The sequence below is a fragment of the Tamandua tetradactyla genome, chromosome 10 (assembly GCF_023851605.1).
Source record: "Tamandua tetradactyla isolate mTamTet1 chromosome 10, mTamTet1.pri, whole genome shotgun sequence".
Lineage (NCBI taxonomy): Eukaryota > Metazoa > Chordata > Mammalia > Pilosa > Myrmecophagidae > Tamandua > Tamandua tetradactyla.
The window spans coordinates 84530018-84543221 of record NC_135336.1 but is presented as its reverse complement, the minus strand read 5'-3'; the positions used below and the strand labels follow the sequence as shown (position 1 = coordinate 84543221).

Genomic DNA, 13204 nt, shown 5'->3' with positions numbered 1-13204 from the left:
ATGCCAGCGTTTAGAGCACTACCCTGTGCAAGTGCTTGGAGGGGGTGGGACTACCACTTCATCAGGCCCAGAGGACAAAACATCATTCCACAGATGATTCTCAGAGCTCAGAATATAATGGAGAATGCCCTGCAGGGTTTCAGAATTGTTTGGGGCCCGAGTCCTCTGTTTTCCTTCCAATTTCTCCCTTCGGGAATGGAACTGTTTATCCTATGCCTGTACTTCCATTATATGTCACAAGCAGATAACTTGTTCTCTAGATTTCACAGGTCCACAGATAGAGGACAATTGTTTCCCAGGCCAGACCACACCCACAAGCTATTCTGATGAGACTTTGTACTTAGCATTGTTTTTGAACTAACGTAAGGCTCTTGGGATGTTCTGATGGAATGACTATATTGCGCATGTAGAAAGAACACGTTTTGGTGGAGGTCCCGAGGGTGGAGTATGGTGATTTGAAGCTGTATATACAGGGTTAAATGGAAACAGTTTCCATAAGGCTGGTGAAGCAAGGAGCTTCCTAGGAAATCTCGGCATACAAAGTTAAGAAGGAAGCAAAAATACACACACTCATATCTGCTTCATGGTTTATATTAGGAGCCTCAATAAGAGGTGGTCAGAAAAAATGTTGACTGGGTATAAATCCAAGCTCAGCCACTTAAACTTCTATTTTAAAAGTGAAGACACAAACTTACTGCTCCAGAGACAAAGCAACAGCGACTTGGGGGGGGGGGGGGTAACAGAGTATTTGTGCCTTAGCCGGCACTGCCACTTGGTGGCGGCACATTCCAATTACAAGTCAAGGAGACGCTGGCGGTAGATGAGGGGAGGGAGGGGGAGGCCGAGAGCTGAATCTGTAAATTCACATGCAAAGCTACAGGGTTATACAGCTCTGAATAAAAGCATTTTCTTACCTTACCTGTGATATGCATACTTCAAATAGCAACCTCATTGTTCTACGATAAGTGAATTAGACCCTGTGCTGGAGTCTTTTGCAAGGACATTCAGTCATGTATTCTTTCAACAAGGATCTATAGAGCGTCTACTACGGAGCCACACATTGTTCTAGGTACTTGGGACACATAAGTAAAGAGGAGACAAAAATTCTTCTCCGGGATGCCTTTTAACATAGTTTTGATACTCTTTCTCTCTCTCTCTCTATAGTATATGTGCTTATCTAGGCAATTTGCAGAGAGATCTATGTATTCCCCCAATGTGAACATGAAGGTCTCGAGGATCGCCGGGAATATGGTAATTAAATGGAGAACCCGGACGCAGCCCACTCCACCGACCTCAGAAACCACCCAGCAAAACTGAGAGCTAAGCCACGAGTGAGGAGCTATCATGGGCGTGGCCTCTCGGGTTGACCACGATATCAAGCCGCATTTCCTCAGCTCCTCTCCGCAGAGATATTCTTCTCGGGAAGCAAGGGTTTCGCCCCACCGGCGGGGTCCCGCCTTTCCACAGGAGACTCCTGTTTCCCTGCAGAGCCCAGAGTGGCGGACCGGCCGCCCGGGAGGCCCAGCACCTCTCGGTCACCCACGGCGCGGGGACGCCGGCAGAGCGGCGAACGCGCCCCCTGGTGGCTGTGCCTAGCCGGAGCGCCCGGGGCGGAACGGAATTGTCGAGCGGAACACCGGGTGTGCAATCCGAGTTTCCGGGGAGGACCGAGAAAGAAGTGCACGCGGCAGTTCCCACCGCCGCGATGGAGACAATGGCCGTGGCGGCTCGGGGGCTGCGCCTTTGGCTGGCCGTCCCCAATGGCGGAGCCGGCTGCAGTGAGTTTGCATAGCCGCAGGGACGGGGAGTGAGGCCTGGAGTGTGGGTCTGCGTAGCTTGGGCCCGATGCGGGTCGTGACGGCCAAGAGGCTTAGGGTCGGTTTTCTAGGCCCTTGTGAACCGATCCCGGGACAGGTGGGGTACCCAGGGAACGGGGGTGAGGGAGGGTGGGCTCAGCCGCAGGAGAAGCCTGGGAGGGCCCCTACAGACAGGTTTTCCTCCTGTTCCTGCAGGACACTCGTTCTGTATAGGATTTGGTCAGCATATCTCACTCTAGGTATTGATAGTTTCGGCGTGGGCCGTTTAGTCTCCTAGAGTTTCTTGTCCAGGACCCTTTCACAACGGCAGCCTTGCTCACTCTCCCAGCGACTCTGGTCAAGTTTTGACTTCAGTTCCTGGTTACTCTCTGGCCCTTATTGTAAAGCACAGATAGGAATTCGTCAGAGGAAATTTTTAGGAGTTAGAGATCAGATGGTGAAAGAGGAAAGTTGAATAAAGGTGCAAATCCGGGCCAGCTGCAAGGTGTCTGCCGATAGCATTTTGCTGGTTACTGTCTGCAAGCGATTTATGTTTACCTCTGAGCGCGTTTTGGGCGAATGGCTTTCAAAGTTCTTTCGCCTCCTTTTCTTTTTATATAGGGGTAGTGATGCAGGAGTGAGGCGGAGGTGAGTCATGGTCAGTGTGTCACTCGTGGTTTTTTTAGCTTTCGTATTAATTATAACTTCTCCACAGGGTTTATAGCAACATCACCAGCTTCTAAGCTGTCACCGGCCGAACTGACAGAAATGCGCAATGAACTCTTTAATAAGGAGAAAAACAGGCAGTTGTCATTAACTCCCCGAACTGAGAAGATTGAAGTTAAACATGTTGGAAAAACCGACCCGGGCACTATTTTTGTGATGAATAAAAATATTTCAACGCCTTATAGTTGTGCCATGCGTAAGTAAATGGAATCAAGGTATCGTTTTTGACTGTTTTACAGGAGCTGTGTGAAGAATTGCAGAGGAGACAAGTTGCCGTAATTGCTCTCTGAACTCCCCAGAAGTTCTCCTTTATCTGGCGTCTTACTGTCTGTTCACTGACTCTTTAGCTCTTGATGGTACTGTGGGTCTTTGCAGATCTGCACTGTTGTGTAAAGGTTGTCCTGGAATTTGCTTGATTCTAGCTGAGGTTAGAGTGCCATAATTCCTTCTGGCAGAAGGAGGGACCTGAATGCATTGTTACCATCCCCCTTGCCCCTTTTAGACAGAACTTTGCTGTGGTGGGAGCAGTCACTATGGGTTTCTTATATAGAGGACGGCCTTGGCTTCAGATAGCCGTATTTTTTGCCCACTTTCCCTTTTTATTTCTTTGTTGGGTTTTTGTGTACATTCATATGTACGTTTGGTAAATGTATGAGTGAAAGTGTGCATGGGTTGAAGGTGACTGGGGTAAAGATATTCGTTTCTGTTTTATCTTAAGAAAGATAATCGCCTCATGTTATTTGATGTGGAAATGAAGGGAAGAGGGCCTCTATATTATTTTTTATTAAAATACTTGTATAGTAGCTTTTACAGGACTCAAAATATTTACATTTTGAAAACCTCTCAAATAGCATGGCATACACACACACATACACATACATACATACGTGTATAAACATGATTAGTCGCATTGCTTTAACTTTTGGAAAACCCAGTAATGATTACATTGAGGTAATGAACAACTTTAGTGATTGTAGTAGTTGGTTTAAACTTGTCTACAGAGACTACACTCTAAATATTCCTTTAGTCTGGCCCTTGAATTAATTTAGATCCTGTATCTACAATAATTGCTTGTTCGTTTGTTTTGCAAGTATTTTTTGAACTTCTGCTATGTGGTAGGCACTGGAGTTACAGAGGAGAATCAGACAAAACTCAAGCCCGTAAGGAGCTTTATACACATCAGTGTAGATATGAGCTTCTGAACGACCCTCAGCACGACCCATGCCCTGAGATTTTTCTCTTCATTTGTATCTTCATTCAGTAAAACTTGTATTGAGCACCTACTGTATTCCAGGCTTGGTCCCAGGCTCTGTGGAAACACTAGAGCAGAACTAGACATGACACCAGCCTTTATGGAACTTATGTAGTGGCTGATAATTTAAACCCTATAGTTTTGACCATTTTTGTGACTATCTGGGTACTCAAAGAACATCAGGGTTAGAGTTTCATTCTGGAGTCATAGAAGAGACCAGAGCTGATTGTCATTTTTTTTTTTATTGAATTCATATAATAATTAAAAATGGGTAACTATGATATATTTAATTTGAAGAGTCTGTATCACGGAAATAAGAGATGATTTAGGAGCAAGGTCCAAAACCCAACTAGAGCAGGTTTATTATGGGTGAATATTAATATGTTTTCCTTTTTTGTCCCCAAGTTGTATGTATATATATCCAATTATATCCATGATATAACTGATTATTTAAGTGTAGCTTTTGGAAAATTGTTTCATTACTAAAGCATTGATACATTAGTTTACAACTGCACTTAGTCTTAATGATTTTTGTAAATGGTTTGGATAACTTTGTTAATAATCAAGAATATATTGGGGGAAAAAAGAATACAGTGGGGATTTGGGTTGTTATTTTTATATTCGTTGTAGATTAACTCATTATTTTTTTTCAAAAAAGACAACCTGTAAAATTTTATTTTGTTTCCTAATGTAGCACTCAAATATGTAACTTTTCATTAGATTTGTTAGATTTAGATCATTATCCATTTTAAATTCCTAGATTTAAGTGAGTGGTACTACAGAAAGTCCATTCTGGCTCTTGTGGACGGACAACCTTGGGACATGTATAAGCCTTTGACCAAGTCCTGTGAAATTAAATTTCTTACTTTCAAAGATTGTGATCCAGGAGAAGTGAATAAGGTATTTCTATGTTCTTTTCCTCCCCAGTTTTTTCTTTTTCCTTTTTATTAAAACATTTTCTGTGGAGAATGCAATGTGAAAATTTGGCCAAGGTCAAAAATTGAACTGTACTGAGTCAGGGTTTTATTTATTAGATTGTACATTTTCATAATTCAGAAACTACGACTGGAATTCATTTCTCTATTTTGCTTGAGAAAACTATATGACATGTGGTTTATATTCATATCTTTGTTCAACCTGCATTTATGGTTCACCCTCTGTATTGCATGGGATTCCATCCTACTTGAATTCAGTCTTTGACTGTCTTCTCTGGATTATTCCAATTACTTTTAAACTTTCTTTACTCTCCACTCCCCCCCCCTTTTTTTTTAAATACTTAGAAGTCTTCACATTTGTATAATAAAATTAAGCACATTTGGATCATGTCACTTCCCTTTAAAATAGTTGCCTACCTGATAACATTGCAAAAGGCAAGCCCCAGCCTGCCTTTTGAGCTTTACCTCTTACTGTATCTTCCCATTTCCTCTTTACTCCAGTCACGCTGGAGTTCATGGTCACTAATGGTTTATGCTTTGTTACCTTCGTTGCTTCTGTTGATGCTGTTCCTCACCTCTGAGCATTTTTTCCCTCTCCTATTAAAATCCTTTTCATCTTTTATAGTTTATTTAGTATGCTTGATTCTTGGCTCCGTGAAGACAGGAACCATGTCCCTTTTTGGACCTAGTCCTTGACTTATACACAGTAGGTGTTTAATAAATATTTGTTGAGATCAAATACTAGAAATGGTAATAGTAATAATAGAAATGATAATAGTAATAGCTAACATTAATTGGGTACGTATGTATCCAGCACTGTTCTAGGTGATTTACAGGTATTAATTTATTTAATCCTCATAAAAATCCTACAAAATAGGATTTAGAAATGATAATAAAATAATAGAAAGGAATGACAGAAATGATAATAGTAGTAGCTAACATTAATAGGATACTTATGTATCCAGCACACTTCTGGGTGATTTGCAAGTATTAACTTATTTAATCCTAATAAAATCTTAACAAAGTAGTTGATATTATTGCCATTTTTCAAGCAAAGAAACTGATAAAAAGCAGTTTAGCATCCTAAGTTTCCTTGCTTAGTAAGTAGTGGATCCTGGATGTGAACCTATGCTTTCTGACTCTGGAGTTCAAGTAACAGATATTTAATAACATTTATAGAAGTACATTTTGCTACTTACCTTCAAGGCCTGGATTTGTATTTACTTTTAGTGTGTGTTAATTGGTTGCATGGAATACATTCTGAAGCAAGATAACCAAGTGACCCCATTCTGGTAATCCTCAGATGTGGAGAAAGACTTAAGAAAATTAAGTTCCCAATTATGGCAGTGCCAGTAAAGAGAAAAGATAAGCAGGTACAGTGTAGGTTGCATATTTTTCTCTATGACTGTGATAAGGTAACTGCATGGATACCACAAATCAGGCATATCCTCAAATTAAAGTGTGCTAATAAAACGAAAGCGAAGTTGATGGTGGGATTGTTTTGCTAGAAGTATGAGTTAATTCAGTGCTGTATTATGTGATGTTAGGTATAAGATAAGAGTCATGAAGAATTCTAAATGTTGAGTTGTGCCTCCATATTTATATAGAAGAAAAGTTCAGTGTACATTAAGCTATTTTATTTTAGCAGAAGTTTGCTAATGATTTTATCCTGGGTTGAAAATAAAGTTATTGCAAAATGGTAAAACTTTCTGATGGTTGGTAACCATTTTAATGCCTGATGGCTTGCACAGAAACATTGCTAACAACATGAAGTTAGTGCTTTGTTCTTTTGTGTTTTTTTGCCTCAGTGAATAAAAGTAGAGGTAATGTCATGGTCTAATAGTAACCTTTCCTATATGCTGAGAACAGACAGATACTTGAGAATTATTTTCTAAGTCAAAGTCAACCTAAATTTTAATAGTGTAGAAACTTTAGTTAATCTTAGTATATTTTACATTTGTATGTATTTTTTAATTCTAGGCGTATTGGCGTTCATGTGCTATGATGATGGGTTGTGTAATAGAGAGGGCATTCAAAGATGAATATGTGGTCCGTTTGGTCAGAGCTCCAGAAGTGCCTGGTAATGTACATGTAAAAATACATATACTTTGCATAATCCTTAAATATTTTGATACCTGCTTTTGATAATGTGTAGAGTTCATTTCTAATTTTATCTAATATAAATTGCTATCATTTTCTACCATTTATTATGGGTAACCATAGCCATCCTATTATGTAATATAAAGTAAACTTTAGAAGTCAGTAATTAACATAATAGAGTTAGTGAAGAGTGTTTCTCTTGAAAAGGAATCTCATGAGCTACACTGCTTCAGTGTTCATTTCTTATCCTGTTAACTATTTGTTTTCAAATTGAATGTGTGGAAGAGGAACTGGGAGTGTAAGTGGGGTTTTGGAAAGAGCTGTGCTTAGGTGGTGCTATTTAACCAGAAATTGCCATGAGTTGGAGATGGCACTCATTTTGGGGAGATGGAAGGGTGCAGACTCTTAGTAATTTTGTTCAGGGCGATCTACTATAGAAAGCAAGGAGATTGAGACTCTTCTAAATCAAATCTCTATTCAAAGATTTTTACTCATACCATCCTACTTTTGTGAAGTTTATTTTCATGAGTAGCATTTTAACATCTATGTTGGTGTAAGAAGTTTATTTATTAGATTAGACATTTCCATAATTCAAGAACTACTAGAATAGTAGTGTATACTGTATGCATATTAATATTCCTTTGTTAATGTAGATGGTAGAAAATTTGTTAAATGAAAAATTTTCATGGAAGATATACATTCCAGTTGAATGACTCAGTAGAAAAATGAGCAAAAATTTTAATTTTAATTTAAGCAAAAATTTTGTCAAGTCCCAAAGAGGAAATACCAAAGACTTCTATAGATATCTAGTTTTACGTGAATAAAGAAATGACAAATCAAAAGAAATAAGATATTATTCTTCAGCGGTCAGATTCACAAAAATTAAAAGAGTGATTATATCCATCATTAGCAAGATTATAGCAGAAGCACTACCATAGTAGTGGGGAAGGTTTAAATTGGTAGAATTTCTTTTGGGTTACAACTTGGCCATATATACTAAAATTTTAAAAGGCACATTCTCTATGATCTTAAGAATTTGTTTTATGGCTATTTAAAAAGTTATAGGAATATGAATACAGATACTCTTTGCAAGTCTGTATTATCCAGAAAACAGAAATAATATAAAAATGTTACCAAATCTAGAACTAGTTGTTGTGATGCACCTTGAAATTTGCTTTTTTGTATGTTATTTTTCACAAAAAAGAATTTTTGTATGTTATTTTTCACAGAAAAGAATTTTTGTATATGTTATTTTTCACACAAAAAAAGTCGACTGTGATAAATAATTTCAGTGGAATATTATTAATAAGATATGGTCATCAATAAGAATGAAGTAGAACTACTGATATGATAATGTGTTCAGAATATATTCAGTAAAAACAGAATTTTGTGTAAATATGTGTAGTGCAAACACATTTTTTTTTTATTTGTTAAAAGGGTAGGTGTGTAAATACCAAAAATATTTAAAAGAAACTCAAGAAATGATGGAATGAGAATGATGGAAAACTCTTAATTTTTCATATGTCTTCACTACTGTATGTTTTTTTTGTTAGTATGAGCATGTGTAACTTTATATAAGAACAGAATGAAGATATTTAGGATATCTTATAGAAGTGCATTCAACATTTCATGTTTGTTTAGTCATTCATCTACTTATTAAAATATTATTTTGGAACTTTTATGTAGTGACTACTAGAAATTTCTATAATGACAATATTCTTAATGTTTTACAAAATATTAATGACTTGGCATTAACAAAAGTTTAATTTTTTTGTGTGGGGGAAAAGTTGATAGAGTTCTGGCAGGCATCTAGGATAATGATAGCAGAGTTGTGAAAGATTGCTAACCCTTCATCTTATGGTGTGAATGTTCAAATATGAATGACTTAACTTTATACCTTGACAGCTTTGACTTTGTATTTTCTATTTGATTGGATTTACAGTAATCGCTGGAGCCTTTTGCTATGATGTAGTTTTGGATAAGAGACTTGATGAGTGGATGCCAACAAAAGTAAGAACTTTTATTCTCTTGAGAATTAATTTTAGAGTCTGTCATTCCGCCTAAGTATGATTTCCTGTGTTAGTATTGGTAAGTGGTAGCATGTTATAATATATTTAAAAGAATGTATATATTTTGAAAAATTTGTTTTATCGTGGGAACATATATACATATATATAATATAAAATTTGTCATTTTAGCCATTTTTAAGTATATAATTTATTGACATTAATTACATTTACAATATTGTGCTACAATTCCACCATCCTTTACCAAAACTTTTCATCACCCAAAACAAAACCTCTGTACCCATTAAGCAATAACTCCCCATTTCACACCCCTTTCCCCTACCACTGTTAACCTCTTATCTATTTTCTATTTCTATGAATTTGCTCATTCTAGAGATTTCATAAAACTGGAATTATACAATATTTGTCCTTTTGTGTCTGGCTTATTGCATTTAGCGTAATGTTTTCAAGGTTCATCCATGTTGTGGCATGCATCAGAACCCTATTTCTTTTTTTTTAAATTATGGTAACTTGTCTACACAAAATTTCCTGTTTAATATGTACAATTAAGTTATACTAATTACATTCACAATGTTATGCTCCATCACCACCATCCATTACCAAACTTATTCAGCACCCCAAATAGAAAGTCTGCATCCATTAAGCAAGAACTCTTTATTCTCTTCTCCTTATCTAGCCTCTGGTAATCTGTGTTTTCCTCTCTGTTCCATAAATAAGCATACTCTACTTTCATATAAATGGAATCATACAGTATTTGTCCTTTTGTTCCTGGCTTATTTTACTCAACCTGTTGTCTTAGAAGGTTCACCTATGTTGTATCATATATCAGAGCCTCATTCCTTTTTATGATTGAATAATGCTCCATAGTGTGTATATACCACATTTTGTTTATCCATTTGTGTCTGTGAGTGTACACTTGGGTTGTTTCTGCCTTTTGGCTATTATACTGTGAACATTTGTGTAAAAGTATCTGTTTGAGTCCCTGCTTTCATTTCTTTTGGGTATATACCTAAGAGTGGAATTACTCTATCATGTGGTAATTCTGCGTTTAAATTTTTGAAGAATGCTAAACTTTTCCACAGTAGCTGTACCATTTTACATTGTACCAACAATGTTTGAGGGTTCCAATTTCTCTGCATTATCTCCATTACTTGTCCCTTTCTTTTTCTTTTTTTAACTTTTTTAAAATTGTGAAATATATGTACAAAAAAGCAATACATTTCCAAGTACATCTTAACAAGTAGTTATAAAACAGGTTTTATTTGGTATGGGCTACACTTCTACAATTTTTTCTGTTTTCTAGCTGCTGTGAGACACTGGAGACCATAAGAAATATCAGTATAATCATTCAGCAATCATACTCATTTGTTAAACCCTATCTTCTCTGTTATACTCCTCCTCTCTTTTTTTCTTTTTTGTGATAACATATATATAAAAAGCAATGAATTTCAAAATACCTTGCAACAATTAGTTGTAGAACAGATTTCAGGGTTTGATATGGGTTACAATTCCACAATTTTAGGTTTTTACTTCTAGCTGCTTAAGGTACTGGAGACTAAAAGAAATATCGATACAACGATTCAGCAATCATACCCATTTGTTAAACCCTACCTTCTCTGTATAACTCCACCATCACATTTGATCTTTCTCCCACTTTTTAGGGGTATTTGAGCTATGCTTATTCTAACTTTTTCATAGTGGAAGGGGCTGTTGATAATATGGGATAGGGGGATGAAACTAGTTGATATTCTGGAGAGGCTGGTCCCTCTGCATTTCAGGACTTATCTAGTCCAAGGACCTATCTGGAGGTTTTAGGTTTCTGGATAGTTACCCTAGTGCATGGAACCTATGTAGAATCTTGTGTAATGCCCTAAGTATTCTTTAGGATTGGCAGGAATGGTTTTGGTTGGGGTTTGTCAAGTTATGATAGGTAGCAGTGTCTAACTGAAGCTTGTGTAAGAGTGACCGCCAAAGTAGCCTCTTGACTCTATTTTTTTCTTTTCTTTTGTTTTTTATCTAATCAGGGTGACAGAAGTTTGAAAGTAAATAGAAGAGTTAGCATGATTTAAAATTTTTTAAAAGTGAGGAGGCATTGTCTAAAATAATAGGAAGGAGATGGTCAGCATACATATCAATAAGTTAATTGATCTAAGACAGAATCTTTGTCATCTAGGCAAAGATGCTTTTTTTTTTTTTTTTATTCCGTCCCTAGTAATCTGAGAAAACCCAGGGAAAGGAAAGGTCTTAACGTTTTATTTTTTTTTATTTATTTTTTTTTTATTAACGGAAAGAAAAAAAAGAAATTAACACAACATTTAGAAATCATACCATTCTACATATGCACTCAGTAATTCTTAACATCATCACATAGATGCATGATCATCGTTTCTTAGTACATTTGCATCGGTTTAGAGGAACTAGCAACACAACAGAAAAAGATATAAAATGTTAATATAGAGAAAAGAAATAAAAGTAGTAATAATAGTAAAACAAACAAACAAACAAAAAAAACAAAAAAAACCCTATAGCTCAGATGCAGCTTCATTCAGTGTTTTAACATGATTAATTTACAATTAGGTATTATTGTGCTGTCCATTTTTGAGTTTTTGTATCTAGTCCTGTTGCACAGTCTGTATCCCTTCAGCTTCAATTACCCATTGTCTTACCCTGTTTCTAACTCCTGCTGGACTCTGTTACCAATGACATATTTCAAGTTTATTCTCGAATGTCCGTTCACATCAGTGGGACCATACAGTATTTGTCCTTTAGTTTTTGGCTGGACTCACTCAGCATAATGTTCTCTAGGTCCATCCATGTTATTACATGTTTCATAAGTTTATCTTGTCTTAAAGCTGCGTAATATTCCATCGTACGTGTATACCACAGTTTGTTTAGCCATTCTTCTGTTGATGGACATTTTGGCTGTTTCCATCTCTTTGCAATTGTAAATAACGCTGCTATAAACATTGGTGTGCAAATGTCCGTTTGTGTCTTTGCCCTTAAATCCTTTGAGTAGATACCTAGCAATGGTATTGCTGGGTCGTATGGCAATTCTATATTCAGCTTTTTGAGGAACCGCCAAACTACCTTCCACAGTGGTTGCACCATTTGACATTCCCACCAACAGTGGATTAGTGTGCCTCTTTCTCCACATCCTCTCCAGCACTTGTCATTTTCTGTTTTGTTGATAATGGCCATTCTGGTGGGTGTGAGATGATATCTCATTGTGGTTTTGATTTGCATTTCTCTAATGGCCAGGGACATTGAGCATCTCTTCATGTGCCTCTTGGCCATCCGTATTTCCTCTTCTGGTAGGTGTCTGTTCAAGTCTTTTTCCCATTTTGTAATTGGATTGGCTGTCTTTTTGTTGTTGAGTTGAACAATCTCTTTATAAATTCTGGATACTAGACCTTTATCTGATATGTCATTTCCAAATATTGTCTCCCATTGTGTAGGCTGTCTTTCTACTTTCTTGATGAAGTTCTTCGATGCACAAAAGTGTTTAATTTTGAGGAGCTCCCATTTATTTCTTTCTTTCTTCAGTGCTCTTGCTTTAGGTTTAAGGTCCATAAAACCGCCTCCAGTTGTAAGATTCATAAGATATCTCCCTACATTTTCCTCTAACTGTTTTATGGTCTTAGACCTAATGTTTAGATCTTTGATCCATTTTGAGTTAACTTTTGTATAAGGTGTGAGATACGGGTCTTCTTTCATTCTTTTACATATGGATATCCAGTTCTCTAGGCACCATTTATTGAAGAGACTGTTCTGTCCCAGGTGAGTTGGCTTGACTGCCTTATCAAATATCAAATGTCCATAGATGAGAGGGTCTATATCTGAGCACTCTATTTGATTCCATTGGTCGATATATCTATCTTTATGCCAATACCATGCTGTTTTGACCACTGTGGCTTCATAATATGCCTTAAAGTCCGACATCGCTAGACCTCCAGCTTCGTTTTTTTTCCTCAAGATGTTTTTAGCAATTTGGGGCACCCTACCCTTCCAGATAAATTTGCTTATTGGTTTTTCTAATTCTGAAAAATAAGTTGTTGGGATTTTGATTGGTATTGCATTGAATCTGTAGATCAGTTTAGGTAGGATTGACATCTTAATTATATTTGGTCTTCCAATCCATGAACACGGTATGCCCTTCCATCTATTTAGGTCTTCTGTGATTTCTTTTGGCAGTTTTATGTAGTTTTCTTTATATAGGTTTTTTGTCTCTTTGGTTAAATTTATTCCTAGGTATTTTATTTTATTTTTTTATTTTTTTAATTTTTTTATTAATCAAAAAAAAGAAAAGAAATTAACACAACATTTAGAAATCATTCCATTCTACACATGCACTCAGTAATTCTTAGTATC

General features: G+C 36.8%; 1 protein-coding gene across 2 annotated transcripts in view; it reads left to right on the top strand.

Moving 5' to 3' along the window:
- Window positions 1-1646: 1646 nt before the first annotated feature.
- Window positions 1647-13204, top strand: part of MRPL39 (mitochondrial ribosomal protein L39) — a 43569-nt gene continuing 32011 nt past the window's right edge. Inside the window, exons 1-5 of one of the 2 annotated variants that reach the window (XM_077118762.1) lie at window positions 1647-1778; window positions 2512-2718; window positions 4535-4674; window positions 6690-6789; window positions 8752-8819. In XM_077118762.1, the coding sequence (XP_076974877.1) occupies window positions 1706-1778; window positions 2512-2718; window positions 4535-4674; window positions 6690-6789; window positions 8752-8819 (588 nt within the window). In that variant the 5' untranslated portion in view covers window positions 1647-1705. The other variant, XM_077118763.1, reaches the window with a different exon arrangement.